We start from the raw sequence: 23,033 nt of genomic DNA on the forward strand, positions 1-23,033 counted from the left end.
ACAGAGTCGCTCCAGAAACCTCCTCCTCCTCCTCCTCCTCCTCTCTCTCTCCCTCCATCTTTTCTCTGTGAAGTTGACCTTTGACACTGAACTCAGACATTTCTTATCTGCACTGTAAACACTCGGCTCTGCACCGTCCCCACAGTATCAGAAGAGAAGCCCCGGTTTAGATGAAACCTCGCAGCTCTGTTTACGTCCTTTCTAGCTCTTCTTTTATAAAATAAACTGTTTTGATTTCGTCTCATCTATAAAAATCATAAAAAACATAAAACACACCTGCACTGTGTTTGTAGATTCTTTGTCCTTTTAGGTAAACAAGGAAGTGGGTTTACAGCAGGTTTAGACTCTGTATTTTAAACCCAGGTTAATAATATTCAAACACGTCACACACTCATTCATGTGTGTGTCAACAACTCTGCAGGTCGTAGAGAGAGGAGTGTGGGCACTCGCTGCACTTTTAACCTCACTGCGTTTTCATTGGTGCTAAAAGTGAATAATTAGGGTTAAGAAGGAGAAACAAACGTATTATTTGATGCACGATTCTCGATCCTGATCCAACATCACGATCCAGGATGTGGTCGCAGAGGCAAATCTAGATCTGCACCATAAATCCCATTGTGTGAGACATTAATGTGATGAAGAGGAGGAAGGAGAAGCTCCATGTGTTGTTGTTGAGCCCCATGAGACAAACTGTGATTGGATCTTGGCTACACAAATAAAGTTTGATGTGATTTTATAATGATTAATATGTTTCCAACGAGTCTAGTATGAGATAAATTCTTTCACATAACTAAGAACAAGTCTAGGCTGCGTCGGGACAAACATGACGGATCCCCAGAATATCTTCTATCTTGTAGGATCCTTGGCTGAGGAAAATGTGTCAGCACAGGAATTTGATTGAAAATGGGTGGATTCCTTGTTCAAGAACATACATCTGTGTTCAGGGTTTAAAACACTAGATGGCACAATGTTTACTCTGAAACCAGGGCCTGTCTGTGCCAGATTCAGATAATGAGCTGGTGAATCTGTTACTGGACTTCACCTCAAACCAGATCTGTGCAGAATCTCTAAAACAGACCCTTGCACTTTATTGGCTCAGGCATGACACCAGGAAGTCGGAGCTTAAGCCGAGAAACAACAATGGGCTTTCAAAGTGAAATAAGCTGGAGTTCCCCCCTGGGTGTGGAAACTGGCCGAGTGGGAGGAGGAGTATCGGAGGAATGGAACTGGACAAGAGACCAGGGGACGCAGAAGGTTTGGACTGAAGACGCTGTCGCTCACAGTGAGTAGAAAATGATTTTTTAACTTTATCCTTATCTTGAGATGCTTTTTATGTTTACAGGTGAAATTGTTTAAAGGGGAACAAGCTCCCACAGAGTGTTAATGTCACCTCACATCCACAATGAGAGCAGCACTGACGGCTGAGGATGCCAGAACCGCTGTCATATCCACATTCTGTTTGTTTCTTTCCCACTGAGTTTGCTTGATTGTTTGCTTCTTTGCTCGTCTGCTCGCCTCCGGGTTCTTTCCTCCTTCCTGCAGCAGTAATCACCTCCGACAGTCATGAGGGAGGTGAGGGGGAGAGGGAGGGAGGATTCGCTTGAAGCCTCCTTGTTATCTCATGTATTCATCCACTCCAAACTTCCAATATGAATAAGCACAAATAGAGAATTTGTTCATTATACTTGAAAATGCAAATGAATATTCTTATATCTACAAATTCCACAAAAGTCTGTCTGTCTGTCTGTCTGTCTGTTTGTCTGTTTGTCTGTTTGTCTCCTGAACCTCTTTTCTTCACACTCAACATATTCCCAGACACTTGATGATGCAGCAGCAGGTGTGAACCCAAAGTTCCCACTTGTGGCCCAAATAGCACAAAACAAACTCGGGACACCTTTGGAACCTTTGGAACCGTTGGAACCTTTGGAACCTTTGGTTGACTTGCGGTTTAGTTATGACCCAGATCTGGCTAACGTCATTCCACTCAACATGTGGGTCAAACCAAGTTCGCTATGTGTGTTCAATGTTGAATGATTTGGTTTCTGCTGAAAAAGCTCTGAACAGCTTAGTTATTCTATAGAGATTTAAAAAATGTAGATACAAATACATACATTAAGCAATAGGACGTGTATTCTATTTGTATTTTTTATAAAGAATTCAATGTGGTTTAAATTTCAAGGCATTTAAGCAGTTGAATAAAATCTATAATTTCCTGTTCTATTAATCTTCATATTGTATTTTATTGTAAATTTAAAAAATGTCATAAAGTGTTTGAGTTTATAATCTGTTTGAAAATGAATCAGTTAAATTGTTTTAGTAAAAAACGATGGGAAATTGTTTTTTTATTCCAGAATGGCGACCATCTCCAACCCCAACTGCACGTTTTTGGACGAACAGTTGAAACGCTATTTCCTGCCCGTCACCTACTCCGTCATCTTCATCGTGGGCCTGGTGGGAAACGTGACCTCCATCGGCGTCTACCTGACGAAGCTGCGTCCCTGGAAGAGCAGCAGCATCATCATGGTCAACCTGGCGCTGACCGACCTCCTGTACGTACTCAGCATGCCCTTCCTGGTTTACTACTACAGCCACGGGGACTCGTGGCCGTTCGGCGACATCATGTGCCGCTTCGTGCGCTTCGGGTTTCACTTCAACTTGTACGGCAGCATCCTCTTCCTCACGTGTCACGCAGTTTTCCGCTACGTGGTGGTGACGAGGCCTTTGAGGGCCGCGCAGGTGCAGCAGACGTGTTGGGGAATCGTTGCGTGTTCGTTTGTTTGGATCGTCACCGCCACTGAGGTAACTCCCATGTTGTGGATAATAAAGTCTGAGAAACACGACAACAAGACGTTCTGTATGGACTTCGCCAGCGTCATAGGGCAGTCTCCTAATTTGCGCTGGTATAGCTGGCTGCTCACTACGCTCGGATTTCTACTCCCCCTAGTGGTGGTGTTCATCTGCTACATCGGTATCGCGAGGAAGCTTGCAGAAGGGCCCGGCGCGAGCACTTCCAGTCGGATGCGAGCGAGTCGTGTGACCGTGCTGATCCTGGTGGTGTTCGCTGTGTGTTTCCTGCCGTACCACATCTTACGTGTGTTGCGAATAGAAACTCAAGGTAAGCCAGAGACACCGTGCTTAGCCGAGCGGGTCATCCACGCCGCATACATCATCTCCAGGCCTCTGGCTGGACTCAACACGTGTTTTAACCTGGCTCTGTACACTCTGTCAGGTGTCAAGTTCAAGGGAGCTTTCCTCAGCACGTTCCACTGGAAGTGTTGGCTGACCAGGGCCCGGTCGCTGCTGCACAAGGCCTTCGTCAGCAGAGCCGGCACTGACACCACTGCTGTGTGAGCACCACCTGTCCAACACCTGCATCACTCCAGCTGCTGTCAGACCGGAGGTTCTGCAGACTTTCTCCATCTGGCTATAAAAAAAAAAGAAAACCTAGAGGAGCCGATGTGAGAACGAACACGTTACGTCTTACGCTCTGGAGATTTCTGTGTTGGTGTGAATGCGTCTGAGCGGAGAATCTCCTGCTGCTTTGTTCATGTGAGAAAGACAAACTCTGTCCTGAAACTATAGTTCTGCTGAGGTCATGTCTGAACACGGCTTCATCTGACAAACAGTGACTCACTCTGATGTGTTGAATCACAGATTGTAAATAAACTGACCTATTAGTGTCGGGTAGAAAGAGTGTGTCAACCCCTACGTGTAAATACATAAAAGGTAAAAGTTTGCATGTTAGCTTAGACTCTGTATTTAACTGTCAGAGTTATTTACCTGAATATGATATATAATACAATGTAATACATAATCTTTTGTTTCCTATTATAATCAATAACGTAAAGTTGTGCACGTTTGATGATTAAACTTTTAGTCTTCCCTGTTGACGTATAATGTGTGTATGTCCTTTGCATATCCTAGGTTATACTTTTATTGTTTGTGTGAATAAAGTGATAACAGAGCTATAACCTGGGCCGAGATGCAAACTGATGGAAATCCTCATTGACTCCAAACCATAAATATCTGTGTCTCACCTGTCGTGTGGAACAATGAGCAGATTCAGCACATTCACAATTCACACTGACATTCAAACAGCTGTAAACCATTAAACTCATAAAAACAATACACAAGACCTATATAAAGCAGCATTGTTTCTTATTGTTAAACTTCAGATTATTTCTTTTTAACTTGTGAAGCACCTTGTTTCTGTATTTTTAAAGCAGCGATATAAATAAAGTCTATTTTAGAAGGTTTTTTATACGGTGGAAAATATGTTGTTCATACCGAAGCCACTAGGTGTCTCTGTGGCCCCTGTATGAAGAAATGGCGAGGGACACAGCCGGAAATGGGAAATCAAACCCGGAAGTGTAGAACCTCCCCTTTTTGTTAATGGAGCTGGATGTTTTCTAAATGGGTAAATATGCTTTAAAACGTGATTATTAATAAAAATGATATTAATTAAAAGTGTAAAATGTGAACTGTTTGCTTCCTCTCTGTTTTCAGATCCAGAACATGTTCGCTGAATAAACTGGAGAAACTTTTACCCTCTGAAAACAATGCAAGTTCACTTTTAATACTTTGTTATTGTTCCTGTTGTGGAACTTTCTCTTATAGAAGCTAAGTTCATGTGCGAAGATTTAACAGTTTCATTAACCGAGGACTGAGGTCAGTTTGTTTTTAAAATGCAACTTTAGTTTGTGTACTTTGGTGACAAGAAACATTTATTTCAGCTTCATTTTCAAAAACATATGTAACTTTGGCCACTAGGGGTCGCTAAGCAGCGGTTAATGAACGCTCATGTTTCTGAGAAGCTTGGTTTTAATTAGTTAATTGATATAAAAACAGAATGAACCCTCATGATGCTAGCTGAGTCTGACTCGTGATTGGTTCAAGATGGCAGCGTTTATATTCCGGCTTCATTATGGAGAGTGGGAGGAGGTGGAGACATGTCGTCCATCTGGATTTGCAGGGTGAGGTTGCATCAGATGGTACTTTCTTGAATTTAGAATTAATCATATCTCACATTGTGAATTTCCTTCATTCAAAATCCTCTGGAAACAGCTGGAAGTTCAGTGTGACTAAACATCTCCTGCAGCTTCTGATCTGTGAAACCGTCTGGTTGTATCGAAGCACTTAGCTGCGTTTCTCTGTGCAAACGGATTTATCTTCCCCATGAACTAACATCTCTCATTTCCAAAAGCCGACATGTGCAGACAACTCAGGACCCAGTGGGTTGGAATCCGACTTGTGTTGATGGCACCGATACTGCAAAGTACGAGTCTTAGTCAAACAGCCATTTGAAACCTCCTGGAACAAAGTCTCCCTGTCAACACAGACACATCCTGCGCAGATAACGGAAGCTTTTACATTATTTGTTTTTCACTGGCTGCTTCATCCTTGATTACGGATGTTTCTGCTGCGCTGCCTTCTCCTGGTTTATGGCTGCGATCAAACAAATATGAAAAGCTCTGGCAAATAACAAATATAGAATTTGGACTAATATTTAAGGAGTCCATGTACACAGAGGCGTTATCACAGGCTTATATAATTTCTAATCTTTATCTGTTTTATGTTGTGCGAGTAGAATGTAAGCTGCGGCTGGGGATAGAACGGCTTTTTCAGTCTGTGGACATCACCGTTTCCTTTTCTGCCCCCGATGTCATCGTCACGAACCAAACGTCAGTGGAAGAAACAATTCTTTGATGTTCTCCAGGGTCTGTGGGAATGTGTTGAAACAGATTGCTTTTCTACTCGAGTGCAAACGGAAGCGTCAGTCGTGTGTTTGTCGGATTACGGAAGCAGAAGGCGTTCAGCCGGCCACCGGGCTGCTTCTGTTCTGTGCTGCACCAGAGTCATGGTCAATTGAACTTTAAACGATCAATTTGTGAGCGAAGAGCCTGTGATCAATGTCCTAATGGTGGAAATACCAATGTTCCATCACAGTGATGTAAGAGCGCTGGAGCTGGCTCTGACAGGCTCTCCTCCAGAGCCGGCCTCCGTGTGCGTCAGTGTGTCTGTGTGTGCGTGGTTATGGGAAGAAGTCGTCACGCCGTGTGAGGATTTCAGATTTTTATGGTGAGAACATGCTGTGAAAAAAGGAGCAAAGCAAGAACATGTGCATGTACACTTGCGTACCAGAGAGGCGGTCAGGGACAAATTTACATCACTGGATACTGCATGTTTTTTATTTTTTATAACACATTTCCTGGAAGAAATCGCCCTTGATTGTTTCTGCAGCTTCGTCAGTCAGAAAGAAAAACACAGAGCAAACTAAAGCGCCGAGTTTGTGCTTTGATATTCTTATGAAGCCGAACACCACAGAGCAACCACAGGATTCCACTGCTCCACCAAGGATCACAGACATGACACAGATCATCCAAAGAGTCGTTCGTCCATTTTGAAAAGATACTAAATCTGCCCTTCGTCATCAGACACGTTAATTTTTTTTTTTGATATTTCTTAGCGAAATTCAGGAAACATTCTCGCTGCTTTGAGAACATTCAAAGCACTGGCTAACATATAAAGAAATAAGAACAGCCATAAGAATACAATCAAATACAAAATGTTTATGTTGCCATGACAAATACATCCATCATAAATATTAAGACACCACTGGGCAGTCCAACAAAGCGTCATGAGAGCAGGAGGTTTGGCCGATTCACAGCAGAGGCGGGACAAGGAGACGGAGGGAGGAGCACGATGAGTCAGACAGCGACCAGTCAGCAACTGGGTGGGGTTAGTTCTGTGTTCTCCTCACCACTGCACCACCTGGCTGCTGTAATCCTCCGTGGTGGCCTCATTCTCAAGCACCTTCACCACGTCCTGCTCCTCGTCTTCCTCCTCCTCTCCTCCTCCTCCTCCCCCTCCTAGTCTCCAGAGCTCGGCCAGATAAGTCCTGTGCAGCTTCTGCCTGTGCTGCCTCTCCTGCCTCCTCCTCAGCCGCACCTCCTGGTGCTGCCTCTGGCGGTTGTACTGGTAGCGCCGCAGGAACAGCTCCTTGGCGTACTCGTACAGCTCCATGTCGAGGGCGTTCAGCCCCTCGATGCGCCACCGCACCTTCTCACTGATTCCCACGCTGGCCGCGCGCGTGCTGTTGATCTGCGTGAAGGCCCGGATGAAGCGCAGGCCAAACGTCCGCTCGAAGAGGAACTGCGTCTTGCGCTGGAACTCCGTCAGGCCGTAGAAAGCCATGTTGCGCAGGTTGGCCTTGGCGCTGGCGAGCAGCACGTGGCCTCGCTCCAGCTCGCTCATGGAGGACATGTTGTAGCAGCCCACCAGGCTGAGGTCGGCCAGCATGCGGACCTGGCGGTTGTTGGCGAGGTTAGACGGGCAGTTCATGAAGTCTGCCAGGGGCACGCCGGTCCAGTCCTCGCCATTGTAGCACGCAGGGAGCTCCTCCTGAGTGGGCGCACGGCCATCGCACATGTGCAGAGCTGTTTTCCAAGTGGCCCCGCGCTGCACGTGCTTCCACTCGCTGAGGTAGCGGGACACGGGGTCACGTAGCATGGTGATGTAGTAGAAATTCCTGCAGAGACAAATCAAGAGATACACAAGATGAGATGTCCAGCACGCACTGGTGGGGTCAGTGGTTCTATTCCTGACAATTGGGCAAGGCATTAAACCCTGAACTATGGGATAAGTGAGTGATGGACAAAGCACCATGTATGAATGTGTAGTGTGAATGGGCGAAGCTGATCTGTAATGTGATGCACTCTAAGTGCGTGTGGAGTGAGAAAAACACTTCCACCCGGTGAAGGAGGATGAAACTATACATCAAATATCTCATATCCTGCTGCAGTTTAAACAGAAATACAGACCAGAGGAAATATCACCCTGGAGGTATATGGAGCGACTGAAAGTGTGATTAGGGTTTAAATGAAAAACAGCATTGAGTGCGTCTGTGGGCGTTAGAGAGCAATGCAGAACAAGCGTGTATGTCATTTAATATCCTGCAGATTTGAAATGATTTTTGTTTTTGTCTCACATATTTTCTCCTGTCTACCTCTGGTGATATGTTTTTTCTTCCTCTCAATCTCCAGCACCTTTCGTGTTTCTGAGTCACTCGGATCTGCCTCAAACGGCGCCTCACAAATTGCTGTAACGCAGCCGCACGGAAACCTTTCAGCAGCTTCCTGCTCTCGTCTTTAGAGTTCAGTGATGACCGGCAGCGCGGCGAGGTGACTGAAGGAGTCGGCGGCGCAGACTTTCGAAAAGGATAAACAACATGGATGAAAGGGAAGTTGAAAAGGTTCGTCTTGTGTGCAAAGATCACCACGACCTCGCGGTGTCAGACAGAAACCAGATATTAAGTTCACATGAAAAGCCAAACATTTGATTTCTTTCGGGTTTGTTCTCTCCGCGAGCTTTCAGTCAACAGCTAAATAAAGAATTCGGATTCAAGGAGGTTTTGCTGCAATGCTGCTTGGGAAGCTTTCTCTTTTAAACCCTGTAACATGAATGCTCAGTGCATGATGCAGTCTCCTTCCCACTTGTTACCAGTATAAATCAACATGGTTAAGTTTGTGTTAACAGATCAAAATTAATCAGCTTCCTGTGATTATTCTCAGTCTTTTATCGAGTATATCAAGTGTTTCTTCTGTATCCTAGTTCGCGCTGAGATGTCGCTGTTACCACAGTTCCCAGCAGATATCAGCGTTCTTTGCTCAGAACTGTAGATGCAGATGAACAATGTTAGGTTCAGTGGAGCCAGACAAAAAAAAGATGTCCGAGGTGTATTGAACTGTTTAGAACGGGTCGTGTGTGAGGGAGAGTTCGGACTATATTTACCAAGCAGATGATCGAAAGGAGCGGCTGCTGTGGTAAAATACACCGATCTCTATCAGTTCAATCTTTCATTTCTAAATCTGACGTGCATTAGATGTAAAAAGCATCAACCATGAAACCCGGAGCTTTTACAACGAGAGCATCAATGCATCAGCTTTTCAGGTCCACTGCTAAACTGAGAAATTAGATTTATTGAGGGAGTCGTGTTGGTGAGGAAAGCCTGCACCACCAAACAGCTTTGAAAGCTCCATAATTCAGCAATTATCGGCAGGCGGCAGATATCAATCAGTTGTGATGTTTACTTAAGTGAGTGGCAGGATGATATCATGGCAGAGCTGGTCCGCAGACAGGCACACCCCCCCACGGATAATGGCCTTCCACAGTGGAAGCTAAGTGAATTACCCGGTGATCTTCGCTGGCTTGAACGGACAGCACGAGATGGATGGATGCACACGAGCGCCTCACAAAGAGGCCTTTGTTGTACTTCCTGGAAAACAGCTCACCCTCTTCCTCCTCCTGTGCTTATCGTCTCTCTGTGCAGCTCAACGCCAGACGGCCAGATCAATAAATGTCCGTGCAGCCCCACCTCTCTGTGTCTGTGCTGTCATTGACAAAGAGCAGCAAATGTCACCGCTCTCCTCCTGCCCGTGTCGGGGACAGAGGCAGGGTCACATTATGAAGGTCAGCAATAATTACTCAGTGGAGGAATTGTTAAGTGTTTTTCATTCTGGGGAAAAAACTGTAACAGATCTCTGTCCCTCCTACAAGGGGGAACTTGGTTTGGGGGAACATTTGCACATCGGGTTGCCAAAAACACAACACTGTCATATTATCACCTTTTTAAGTTGCTATGCCTTTTGCCTGAAACAGTTTGTGAGTTGAGGAGGATTTCCTGAGCTAAAACAACTCCCACCATGCATCTCTCTTAAACATCATCTGTCACCCGTCCCACTTTATTCCACGCCGGTGCCTCAGCTCTCTGCTCGTCTGCTAAATGGCTTCTAAGTCTTTTGGGCCTGATAAGGACAAACTGGGAACGACTTCTATGTTCTCGTATACCTGATCGATCGAGCCCAAATCTCATGTTCTCTGGCAGACCAGCAGCTTCTCCGTCTTATAATAGGCAGCGTCTCTGTCATCGCACAACCATGCACGTGTATGTGATCATGCAAAGCTGTTCCATGAATGTAAAGTTAAATCAGCTTGTCGCATTCTGCCACCGATCAATCCCGAGGCCTCGTTGGTGCCCTTCTCCCCGTCAGTCACCTTTCTCCGCACGGCAAACCTGCAAACAAAATTGATCGCCCTCTCTCCGTCTCTCTGCCTGATTGTCTCTCTCTCACTCTCTAAATCACCATCAGAAAGCTACAGAGGAAACTCGCTGCGAAAGATCGATATCTGCCTTGTTAATTCACTCACTAGCATCAAGGACATTGCCAGTCTCGTGATAAAAGCCCCGATGGAAACTATTTATGCTGCTGAAGCCGCCCGTACAAAAAGGCTGCGGATCGACAACAATCGCATTCATCTTATCCTTGTGGAAAATGACAACACATCATGTTGCTTTTAGTTGTTTCTGAGGAGCAGTTTCACGGCGTGTGTGTCGCCAATGAAGTTTCTCTAAGTATCACGTCTCGAGGCTTTTCTAGCAGCCAAGTCGCAAGAAGAAACAACTTTGAAAACAAGCACAGGACTGCACATGGATTTCACACCAGAGTCAGGGTGTTGATAACTGGCACAGTTGGAGCAAATCCATTTTAAAGGTGTTTCAAGAAGGATCCCTTAACCTCTCCCTACTGTCCTACAAGGAAAATCTAAACCCCTTGGTCATTAACGCTTCAGGCTTATCTCCCTAAAATCTCTTTTTAATGTCCTGTTGGTTGTGATAATGATGGAATTGCAAAATGTTGTATTACGTGAGTCAAAACAATTCAGGGAGCCCACTTAATAATTTTGTATTAAATACTAACGTCCTGTCGTCATCAGCTACCTGTGCTGCATCTTTCATCTGTCCATAGTTCACGCTCCCATCCTAAACGTTACCCAGTTGTAAGCAATATTATCAGCTCACAATACTAGATTAAATACACAGAGAGTGAGGAGAGGAGCGATGAGCACTGAGACCGGCACTGTGATCTTCATCGGTCGCAGATATGAGATGCTATTTTGGGCAAAAAAAGGAAAAGCCCGAGGGATGCTGGTGCGGAGACGAGGGAGCACAGAACGCTTGCAGAAGGATGAAGTGTCCAGGCATGCAAGGTGTGAAGCTGTGGTTTCACTGAGAACTAGGTGACAGACTATGTTCCGGCTGTAGCCAGCAAACACTTCAACAAATTGAATTATGCAGAGAATTTCAGGGTTCAAAACAAAGTGAGGTATCATCTTTGCATCTTCCTCTAGAGACGGAATCATCCATCTGTATTTATTCACTTTTGGCTGCCTTTCAGGTAGAGACGTTCTCCCAGAGTTCCTCGAGTTCACTTGGTTTTCAAACACAACCACGCGAGCGCAGCGCGGAGGACGTCCACGCACACAACAACCTGGCGTGTGCAGCTTTAGTAGCTTCGGCGTCTTAGCCTCAACCTTCGCTTGACCTCTTAATCTTTGCAGCTTTGTGAAGTGTCAGCTAGTCCTCTAGGTCCGTGCAGCGATGGAAAGGATAAATGGGAGACCGAGCTCTGCAAAGGTCACTTCAACCCATACACACTGTATCTCTGAAAGGCAATCCTCAGTTTAGAAATACCTCAAGGCTGCTTCCAACCGTGTGCTGTTTGTTTGACATTGAAGCTTTGAAAGTGGTTTACAGCTTTCATCCTTCCAATAAGTATTACTCTGTAAAATCACAAAAAATAAGATTCTCATCACACAGCATATAAGACGTACTTGGTCAATAACAACCTAGAAATCTGGTGGAATAAATGAGTTTCCTCTCATTCAATTCAACAGTTCTATAATAATCTATCATCCGTACAGTAACTCGGCACAAGATAGGAACCGTGAGGCCTTCTGATTGACGGCACGATCTGTCCAACAGAAATTGTTTTCTTGTCTTTAGTCAAAACAAACACAATGTTCTGTATTTTAAAAAGAAAGGAATTTCCCATTCAGCCGACAGGTTTTGTACAAATCTGGACTTGTGGATTAATCGCCCCCTTCCTCCACCCTTGTGTAATAAAACCTGTCTTCAACTGCCCCTAATCCCCCCAGGGACTGTGGAGATTAACCAGATCCTCAGAAAATCTCACATTTCTCAATGCCAGACGTTCCTCACTGTCATGAGGGAGAGAGGGTTTGATTCACCTCTTTATCTAATTCCTCTAACTTCATCCAATATCCAACCACAATGAACCACCTCTGCAGAAGCGGATCGATTTCAATAACATCCTTCATTCCTGCTCGTTTCTGCCCCAAAAACTTAAATGATTGTTAATTGTTTCCCGTCAAATAAGGTATTTAAAACATAATCTCTTACTCTTATCTACAGACTTTCTTGAAGAGGTGATGATAGTTGGAAAGCATTAAAGGTCAAAATAACAATATCTTAGTTTAATATATAATTGTAATCAATAGCAATATCACAAGGTTCAAGGTTGTTGTGGTTACTGGGAGGATTTGAGGGAATTTCCATTCCCACATCTCACCAGTGTGTCAACAACACCAGAACAAATACAAATAGTTAGTGCTGACAGAGCCAGGCTTTATCAGTTCATTATCGTATTCACACACGTCTCCACACTCTGGTCTGTTGTTTGAAATGTGTCGGATCCAATCACTTGTACTGTAAACAGGAAGCATATGTTGTGTCTTCAGATGGGGCTTTAACACTGACATGGAAATGATTCAGTTGCCAGAAGCCACGACACTAGAGCAACGTGTCAGTGTCGTGTGACAATTATTGTCAGAGGATGTGTTTCATTGCTTTCTGGAGTTCGAAACAAACATAAATGAATACCATATTGAAGAGAAGCAGAAGGGAGTAGTCGTATCACAAGAAGACTATAAACCCTATAAAATCTACAAAACACAAACTCCCTTCTTCCTTTCCCCCCCTACAGGAAATTCAGAGGTCATTCAACGATACATGACGAGTCTCTTTTCTACAAACATCCAGAGATGAAGCTAAAATATCCCGGATACGAACGCTGCCATCTTGCCCACTTGGAGCCAGAGTCTGTGCAGCAGCGATTTGTGGATCATGGAGCTGCGGTATCAAGATCCCACTGATACATGTGCTCGACCATCAGTGAGTCAATTAAGATTTTTATATCATCAAATATCTAATAACCAAAGTTATCAGGAACATGAACCCTTGAACAAACATCTATCTAATGTGACCTATACTGCAGCCAGCCACCAGGGGGCGCTCCACAGGGCATATATATCATCCATCTTTATATATCAGCGTTTATTTATTAATATTATTCTCATGCTGCTGTAAATCATGAGATGGAGGTGCTCGCTTTAATACTGACACTGTTAAATAACCAAAGGCCAAGTCATGCAGGCTGATAAATCTGATGCAGTCGCACTTCATCAACAGGCCGATGAAGATTTACTGTTGCATGAGTGTGAAGCGACGTACTGCAGCACTACCCCACCCCCCCCTCCCGCCTTCTTCACCGAGGTAAACCTGGGACGTGTAACATGAGAAATATTGACCAAAATCTAAAAGTATTCTCCACCTGAGGAGAGTTTTCAGATTTATCCGCCCACAGTATATCACAACATCAGGCTGCAGCACAGGCTCTCTCCAAGGACCCGTACATTCACTCTCCACTAAAAATAAAACCCCGGTGTCAGGTACTGTACATACTCCCACAAGAAGTGACGAATCAGAACTGTCTCCTAATGCAAGACAAGTAGAGGATCTAATTCACCAGCTTCACATCTTCAGGAGGAGATTACATGATTGTTACAGCAGCAGACGTCAAAATGAGGTGATGACAAGAAAGAGTCGATTAAAAATAGACAAGAAAATACAGAGAACATTTACAGATTCAGGACAGACAGAATATTATGTGAGGAGAGAGAAGTACAGGAGGATTGCACGAGGATAAACACATTTATATATACTAGGGTTCGATTCAGTTACAAATCGCGATTCTTGTGAATGACGATTTTTAAATCGCCATGCTCCACCCCAAATCGATTTTTTTTAAAACATAATTATTGGTTTATACTGGGGGGGGGGGGATATATGGGGGGAGCCACATCACCCCAGAGCATGTTGACCAGCTCTTGTTTTTGCACAAGAATCTAAACATACCCAAGCACTAGCTTTGCATCGCCTACATGCAAACAACAATAGCCTACTTTTTGTTTATTTCAAAGTTTATATTTTAAGTAAACTTTTATTCATTCTATTTAATTTACCTTTTATTTATTGTTTAAAAGTAGCCTAAGTGGCTTACATTTCTTAATCAGTCAGTTTGTGTGCAGTTGACAGGGGCTATACAATATTAAGGCACATTTTTATTTATGTTCTCTATTGGCTGCCCGGCAGTCATTAAGTTAATGTTAATATTTGAAATAAAACTTGTAAAGCTCTAAGTGAATTTGACTGTGTTGTATTTGAAGGTGTGATTCAACATTTTTCCATGATCCAGTGTTTAAAAAAAAAAAATAACCAAAAGAAATCCCAGGAAATCGTAATATCGAATCGCAATACTTACAGAATCGCAATACATATCGTATCGCCACCTAAGTATCGTGATAGTATCGTATCGGGAGGTCCCTGCCGATTCCCGTCCCTAATATATACTGATTCAAGTACATAGAATTTTGATTGTAATAGTTATCAAACACACTGCACTAGCCATACCAGATACCTGAGTGTATTAAATAGAGCAGCGGTACATTTACTGCAGAGTCATTCAACTTTTCCTTGCTCAGAGTAAGAAGGTGTTCTCTACAGTCTGATTTGAAGGCATCAGATCCACAGGGAGCAGTTTCTTTGATTTCTGGTCATCGAGGGTCCCATTATTCACACAATCACTGTTCTTGTCACTTGTAGTAACAATACTGTGCGTTTGTCAGCAGCCTAAAAAAAACAATGTCTAAGCTGAGAGTCTGACTCCACAGTCCAAAAGAAACGGGGACAGCAACACGGCAGCATTACGCCCAAAGCATTAAGAAATTCTCTCTGCTTCTAACACGTTTGCTAAATTACATACATCGCTTTCTGAAATCTCTGCATATGTCTCTCTGAAGCCGAGGATTTAAAGTGACTCACTGAAACTGCAAAGGCAGATTAACGTCAGAAACTTGCAACCAGACTTTTTCTTTCCGATGGTCTGATGTGAATTTCAGAGAAAAATGGAGGAAATCAAATATCTGGAAAACTGCATTTAGATAAAACCGTGTTTTTTATCATAATTTCCTCCCTGTCCTACTGCGGAAGCTGCTTATTTCTGCATTTTTTCAGGCCCATTATACCATTATCATCATTAGTATACAGGGAACCGTCGCCAAATTAATAGCTGGACCCATTTTGACTGTGCCCAGAATGAACTGAGCTAATTGGACTGGTCCTGAGGCGTGTTTCAGCCGGCCTGCGTTCTCTGCCCTAATCTGAAATAATGAGGTCAGTAATAAGGTGACACTCTCTGACTGCACAGTGTGAGACCAGCTGCCAAGGACGAGCAGCGCAGACCGGCAATTGAAGCAGGTTTGACGTCTGGCCTTACAGCAATTTTGTAGCCCGCTGCGATGTGAATGCTGTAGCCACACGCTGCGAGCAGAGCCCTGCAGGAGCCTCTGACCAGTGGCGTGCCAATCAAAGGCTACTTGAACCGGCCACGTATTTTCTTAGAGTTTCTGGGGAATCTGCCAGACGTGTGATTGAATGCAGCATATGCTTCTTATGTCCCGATCAGTGTCCGGACCACAGCTTAATGTTTGTTATTTACTTTCAGTTTCACATTGTCATTTAGGGAGCGCACTAAAGAATTGTGTAAACATACGTGTCACCTCAAGATTCAAGATACAAGATTTTTATTGTCAAATGAACAGAGATAACATGAAGTTGTCACTGTCAATGAAATGCTTGGGTCACACACTCTCTTTAAGCAATGCTCAGTAATTTCAACCCAAAAAAAAATAAAAATAAAAATAGAAATAGTATAAAATAGAATAAAAAAGAATAAAATAGAATAACAATGAAATAGAATATCAAAATTTAAAATAGAAAATAATATATATACATCTAAATATATATCTTTACAGATGAATGTTCAATTTGTGCAGTGGTGCAAATATTCAAATATGCTGTCGTCACCACTACGTGGGCTGCATCTGCCGATACTTGACTCTGATTGGTTGTAGACGTGCGTGTGCCTGACTGTTAATTTTTAGGAATTCAAATGGTATATCTAGTTAAAATATCTCAGTGAAGAGCCTGAGGGCTGAGTTAAGACTCTGGAACACGTCACACCCTGCTGCATGTGGCCTGAAGGTGAGCGTGGGCGTCTTCCAGTCCCATGAGGTTTGATCCCTGACTGTCTGCACTCCTGTTGCTATATGTGACTCGTATCAGAAGAGTCAGGATCACCGTATGAGCACTTTTTGAAAAACACTTTGCACGATTATGTCTTAACCTCAGGTACCGAGTATAAAACAATCTGGATTATAAATGTATAAAAAACTCTCTCAAGAGCATTGGGATCAGGGCTGAAATCCAAACAAGCGCCTTTTAAATGGTAGATCGGAGGAGAATTAAATATTGTATTAAGCTGAGCTGTAGCATAAGTTGATACAACTCACTGATGTGCACAACAAGCACAGACTCAGCTCCATCGCTACCTCGTGTGCGTCACAGTCCATCATGATGGGAACAGTGACGACAACCAGGTCGGATAGAACTGCAGCATGAATAAGCTGATTGAATGAAACTAAAACTAAAGAAGGGTCCAGTCAGAGCAGCGTCATGGTCCCTGATCATTTATTTAAGTAAACAGACAGAAAATCCACAAAGCATTGAGACGAGAACACTTAATGTGACAGATCCGTGGCTGTTGAACAAGATATGACTCACAACGATAAATTCATGGGGACAGAGTGAGTTGTGACTCAGGGGGCGTTTGGCTCCAATCGAGCCATTTCTTGAGCCTGTCCTCTAATATATATAAACCTAGCATCTGGTCACATGTGAAGACTCCACTTGTAAAAGCTATAAGTACGTATGAGTCATCACAGACGGAATATTTCCTTTATGTTAGAAGGATTTAAATGTCGACATCACAACCTGTGTGGTCAGACAGAGCAGATCGAGAATCGTCCCTGATGGAGGACGACCCTGACCTCTGTGGAGAAGGAGAACTGCCCGGATCAATGAAGTATCACGTTATCAGGGAGTACTTCTCAAGATGGCCCGGTGCAGTATCGTATTATATCGGATCTGTCTGTGCTGCGGTAAGCCACAGACGCGTCCTCCTCGGTAAACACCTACAGGAGTTTGTACAGCTCTCATTAGCTCAGTGGATGGAAACATGAGTCTGTAATTGTTTTATAGCAGGGAATTTGGTGCAGAGCCCAGATTTGGTCCCATGTTTAGAAATGACACCAGCCCATGTCAGCAAAGGGCCGATGTTAATGACCGCTGATTTCTCACTAACTATATCATTGAGTTGACATGTGGTGACTGGATTGTTGTCGATTCTCTCACAGTGCTGACACGGCTCCGAGGCGCCTCTTCAGAACTATTTAGAAGCATTAGATTAAGTCTGATGGCTGCCGTGAATGGACCCACCCCCCCCTTAACGCTCTCTGTAACATAAGGAGATTTGCTCTTTGAACCGACTCCGAGGCAAATTGGCTTCAACACGCGGACGGCACACCTCAGAGGACCCTGCCCTTCTTAAGTGATTTACTCACTTAAGCTTAGCTCCGCTGGTTCTGTAATTACAGGAAATTGAATCAGACCTTCAGGCGAGGAAACGCTCTGTCTGCTGGCTGCTTCCACATGCCAGGTGGCGAGCATGTTAACACCACGGCTTTAACACCCTCTGCTCCCTGCGTGACATTAAGAGGAACTGGCATGTGTGGCAGAGCCCTGAGGAGACAGAAAGACCAGGAGAGATGGTTCCACAGAGATACCTCTGGTTTCATGTTGACAGAAGAAACCCTCTGTGACATGAGTCCTAACAATGGTCACTGTCCATCACTTGTTCCTCAACTCATCAGAGAGATGTGAGAAATGCCCAAGGTTGTGTTGTCAAAGAGAGCTTTTGTCAAACCAACAACCCAGAACCTAAAGGTGATGCACTACAAATTAGAGAAGCAGCAGATTGTTGTGTGTGTGTGTGTGAGTGTGAGAGTGTGTGTGAGAGTGTGTGTGTCTAAAGTTCAGTGTGTGAACAGGTGAAGGAGATGGTTTCCTCCAGTCTCATGTCCTTCATTGACAAAGGTGAATGAAGTATGATGTATGAATGAATGGAGGTGCAGGGGACACCTCACCTCTTCCTCCTCTGAGCGCTCTTCTTGTCCCTCTTGTTCATCACCACCGGGACACAGCTCGTCAGCTCGGTCCAGTCTGCGTGCAGCCCGCAGCTCCAGCCGGTGGAGAACCGGGAGAAGAGCCACGACTCGGCCTTCCCGGGCCGGTGGCAGGTGCACTTCCTCTGGCCGGGCATGCAGTCGCAGGGCTGCTCCAGCTGGATGTTCTTCACCAGGTGCCGCCCGAACGTGGTGCCACCGGTCTTCTGGATGTGGAGGAACACCATCACGTCGTCTCCTCGGATGTTGAAGTCGACGTGTCGGTCCAGGTGTCGCTCCGTGAAGTTGAATCTGGCGGTGATCTTCGAGGGCAGGTCCTCGTCCGCCTCCAGCTCCGGGTAAACCAACTGGAACCCGGCCGAGTAGCGCTGGAACCGCCCCTGGTCCTCGCTCCTGAAGTAGCAGGTGTTGGAGTCCGCCGGGCACACGTACTGGTACCCGATCATGAGGAAGAGCACCGCCGCGATGGGGATGAAGATGAGTCGGTTGAACTTCTCCTCCATGGTGGGAGCCTGTGAATCACGAAGACGGTGATGTGAGCTCCGAGTCGCGCTCCTGTTCCGCGCGTCTCATCCTGCGCGTCTCATCCTCTCCAGACGCGCGCAGCTCCGGCTCGCGTCCCGCACTCCGGCCTCGTCCTGCACCGCAACACGTCCACTTTCCAAACTTCAGCTGCCTCCGACCACTCACCTACTCCATGGAGAGTGAGGACATCTTGTTTCGAACCGTGTCACTCAGAAGTCGCCTGCGTAAACACAACCTCCAGAGGCGTCGGTGCGTAACGGAGCATTCGCGCTCGTCCTGTCAGACACCACCACTGATCGGTATCTGAGTCCAGAGTAGAGCCAACACACCGCGACTTCCTGTCCTCACTGTCAGAATAAAGCAAGTATGTGGAAATAGGGTCGATCCAGGGACGGATCTAGAGGATCACTGGCCCCATCTGAAACCTGATTGGCCCCTGAAATGCCCTCGTCCTGTCGTTAGTCAGAGTTTTTATTCAACTAGTCACTTAAGCTGTTTTCAGACATGCCCTGAACTCTGGAGAATCTCCTGACGTTCTCCAAAGGGTCTGCATGTGTGAACGCAAACATCCAAGGTGGACTTTCTCCGGCCAGCCCCCCCCTGTTAAAACCCCAGAATGTCCGAAAGAGGCGATGTGAGAACACAGCGGGAGAAAATAAAAATAAAGAGAAAGTCTAGTTTGAGGCTGAAGCAAAGCGAAATGTTTAAAGTTGAAAGAAAAACACATTTTACTGAATGTGGAGTAATACTTACCTTTACTTTACTGGTCTAATCAACCATAAGTGATGCACAACCAGTCTTTACTTGGCTCTGGACAAGCTCAGTGTCTTCAACCAATGAAGTTGACCAGTTCATCAAATCGACTGGAATTAAAATCGTCCGATTGAAGTCAGGCGTGCTTTTATTTTGATGACCAGGTAGCCTCATGTTTTATTCTGGGCAGCTTGATTCTGCATCCACCAGTCAGCTGTCCTGGCAGCCTCATCCTTAAACACACACGCACACACACACAACACACACACACACACGCGCACACACACACACACAGGTAATCATTAGAGTGGCCTAGAACAAGTGGTGGAAGAAAATCACTAGAATAACAACAGTATAGGAAATTAAAAGAACCCGGAAAAGGTATTATAAATGATTTTTAATGAATTATTCTCATTATTGGGGCATCAGGACTAAAAGAGCTCTATATTGATACAGACCATTTACCTTTTATTTGTTGTGTATTATTTATAATATATATTTAGTTACTTGCACATATAATATAGTGACTTAAGAGTAGGAGAGTTACTGTTACAGCAGTGTTATTTATTTCCTTAGTGTTATATTTATATTGTTTTATACAGGTTGGTTGTTTGTCGATCATTAATAGAGGAGAGTGATTTCAGCACCATGGACAGTGATCAGGGACAGATTCCACAGATTCCAGAGGTGTGTGTGTGTGTGTGTGTGTGTGTGTGTGTGTGTGTGTGTGTGTGTGTGTGTGTGTGTGTGTGTGTGTGTGTGTGTGTGTGTGTGTGTGTGTGTGTGTGTGTGTGTGTGTGTGTGTGTGTGTGTGTGTGTGTGTGTGTGTGTGTGTGTGTGTGATTGTGTGTCTCTGTGTGTGTGTGTCTGTGTGGACACCAACACACCTGAACACGTGATGCAGAACAGTTGAATTTACAGCAGACACTACAGGCATGTGAGCTCCAGTAATGGACGTCCTTTAAGCCTGCTCTGATCAAAAGCTTTTGTTATTTTGCTTTAAGATGCCCCCCCATCAAGGGATTTAACCAGGGTGCGCTTTGGAATGTATTCTGTTCAATCCTCTTTCAGCACTCTGACAACACATCCTCTCTCTTGCGCTGACTCTGACTTAATCGTTATGAGAGTTTAGTTCGCGGCTCACCTCTCTAAGAGAGGGTGAGGGGGGGGGGGAGTGAGAAGACTCTGCGTCATGACAAGAAATATCTCATTTTCAAAAGGTCATGCACACGTGGACAACATTTTTTGGGCTCAGTGATGATACCGTCCTGTGTCAGCCTGCTCTTTACCTGTAAGGCCTCTTCCACACACGATGTGATCCATTCAAAAAACGATCCGTCCCTACAAATGGCATGTGGATTCAAATATGAGCAGAATCCCTGATGGGAAAGAATCTGCATTAATGTTTTGTGCAGTGAAGCTGGGATATTTATGAGATCCCCGACGCTCACTACACAAGCCTTGTGAGAAATAACCCCGGGAAAGTGCTGATTCAGCCGGTGGAGCAGTGTACAGGCCGCGCATTAATGGAACTGAAGCTACCTGGAAAACACGATTGGATTGGTTTGTGATTTCTCTTCATCGGGTTTTGTCTTTTTCATTTTCAGCGAGGCCTGTGTGACGCGGCCACAAATGCGTGTATGTATTTTGTGGTGATTGGAATAAGTAATGATTTTATAATGAAATTGAGAGACTTTCCGACAGTTCACTTTTGGACTCTTGCAGTGGGACTGCCGGTGAGCGGAGAGTTTCTGTGTATTTCTCTCAAATGAGCAGCCTGAGCAATTATTAAGGCAAGCAAGTGGAATGTAAAGCTGCTGCACAAGAAAACTGGAGGAAAATCATAAGAACAAAAGCACTGTGGGGTATGAAAGAGAACATCCTGTAAGCTGCTGCAGATTCATTCAGTAGTAGAGCATGAAAAATGATCCTAAACTTTACAGTCCCATAGCATGAAGAACCCATCTTGTATGAGACTGTCCTGTCTTATTATCACCCACATGTTTAGCAACATGTTGTAATCGTGTTAGGCAACTTCAGTCTAAAAAAGCCAATGGTAGATGTTGATTTCTCAGCCTCATTCTCAGTCAAATTTCAGGAAATTCCCTGTGTTCACCAGAAAGAGCCGGACGGACAACCTGTAGCAGTATGTTAAACATCGTGATGCCGTGTTAGAATTAGAATCTCTTTGCAAATGCTCATATTTAATATAATAAGTGTTTCGTGGAGAAACTCTTCACCTTTGTTGACCGTCATCTAATTAGACATCACATTAAATAGTAACATCTTGACATCAGTGGAGAACTGTTAACTTAACTTAACCTTGAAGTCTGATCAAAAGGGTTTTCAGTACTTTCCTGTTTAGAAAGATGAGATGCTGTGTGTTTACGACCTTCATCTGATAATTGTTGTTCACATTGAAAAAAAAACACCTTGGCCGTCGGGGCTCTTTGGCAGAAATGTAATTTCTTTATTTCCACGATGGAACGTTTTGCTTGTAAGTCCCATTATTAGATACCATGCAGCACTTTTGGCGGTTTTCCTTGGCTGCATGCGGAGCGAGTGTCTGATGAAGTGTGAACTCTACACCGCAGGGATCCACCAGCAGTCCCCAACACCTGCAGCGTGGTGTCGGCCCCATGCCAACCTGTGCCGGGCTCTCACACGAGCCTCATCAAAAACACTTAATCAAAAGGGACACGCTCTGCACTTGGTCCAGCATAAAAAGGAAGCTGCTGTCCCACACTGTGCACTTTGGCAGCTTGACAGAGAATAACCCAGATCGGTGCGAGGACGTGTGAGAGGAGGCCGGCGATACAATCTGCGTTTTGGAGCAGGAAATTGAAGTCTTGGGGACACATTTGATAGTGATGTGCAGTGCCGTGGCCTAATCAGCCTTCCTGTCTCCACCATCAGCACTGATGGATGTTTATCGCCTGCTCCAACACAGCCTGCATGTCACTTCCTGCAGAAGTTGATACAAGCCCCTGAATGAATGTCAGCGGTAGAATTACTGTCATTTCTCTCATCAAGCTTTATTGCTTGTACCCCAATATTAAGGTCACCTTTCTCTGCCTTTGCAGATTCATTCAGAAACTGCTGTGAAATGTCACTACCACTACTAACAGGATTGCATTTATATAGTGCAAAGTTCACAGAGCACTACATGACGCACTTCTCTATCAGGCGTCTCTAACACTCCTACACTCCTGCGGAGGATCCCTGGAGATTTAGGTCCGGACATTCTCCGCAGTTTGTCTTTCACACATAAACAACGCAGCGGGACGTTCAGGTGCCCCCCCCGGGCTCTCACTTGTACATTTATAGTAACATTGAGAATCAGGATTTTCTTGCACAGAATTTAGATCATGAATCTCTCTCTTTATCTGCAGGTTTTTCTTCTTTTACTCGCTGATATTAATTAATATAAAATGTAAAAATATGCTTTCAAAATGAGAGTTCAATCAATTGAAAGA

At 44.6% G+C, this 23,033-nt stretch overlaps 2 protein-coding genes across 2 annotated transcripts; one reads left to right on the plus strand and one right to left on the minus strand.

Moving 5' to 3' along the window:
- Positions 1-2,352: 2,352 nt before the first annotated feature.
- Positions 2,353-3,351, plus strand: LOC132996935 (2-oxoglutarate receptor 1-like). The gene is made up of 2 exons (XM_061067306.1): positions 2,353-3,115; positions 3,230-3,351. Exons 1-2 carry the CDS (start codon positions 2,353-2,355, stop codon positions 3,349-3,351), a joined length of 885 nt encoding a protein of 294 aa, XP_060923289.1.
- Positions 3,352-6,662: 3,311 nt separating this feature from the next.
- Positions 6,663-18,800, minus strand: LOC132996886 (heparan-sulfate 6-O-sulfotransferase 3-B-like). The gene is made up of 2 exons (XM_061067251.1): positions 18,241-18,800; positions 6,663-7,528 (listed from the first exon to the last, which is right to left on the minus strand). Exons 1-2 carry the CDS (start codon positions 18,780-18,782, stop codon positions 6,757-6,759), a joined length of 1,314 nt encoding a protein of 437 aa, XP_060923234.1. The 5' UTR covers positions 18,783-18,800; the 3' UTR covers positions 6,663-6,756.
- Positions 18,801-23,033: the final 4,233 nt, after the last annotated feature.

Source organism: Limanda limanda, chromosome 23 (genome assembly GCF_963576545.1).
Source record: "Limanda limanda chromosome 23, fLimLim1.1, whole genome shotgun sequence".
Classification (NCBI taxonomy): Eukaryota; Metazoa; Chordata; class Actinopteri; order Pleuronectiformes; family Pleuronectidae; genus Limanda; species Limanda limanda.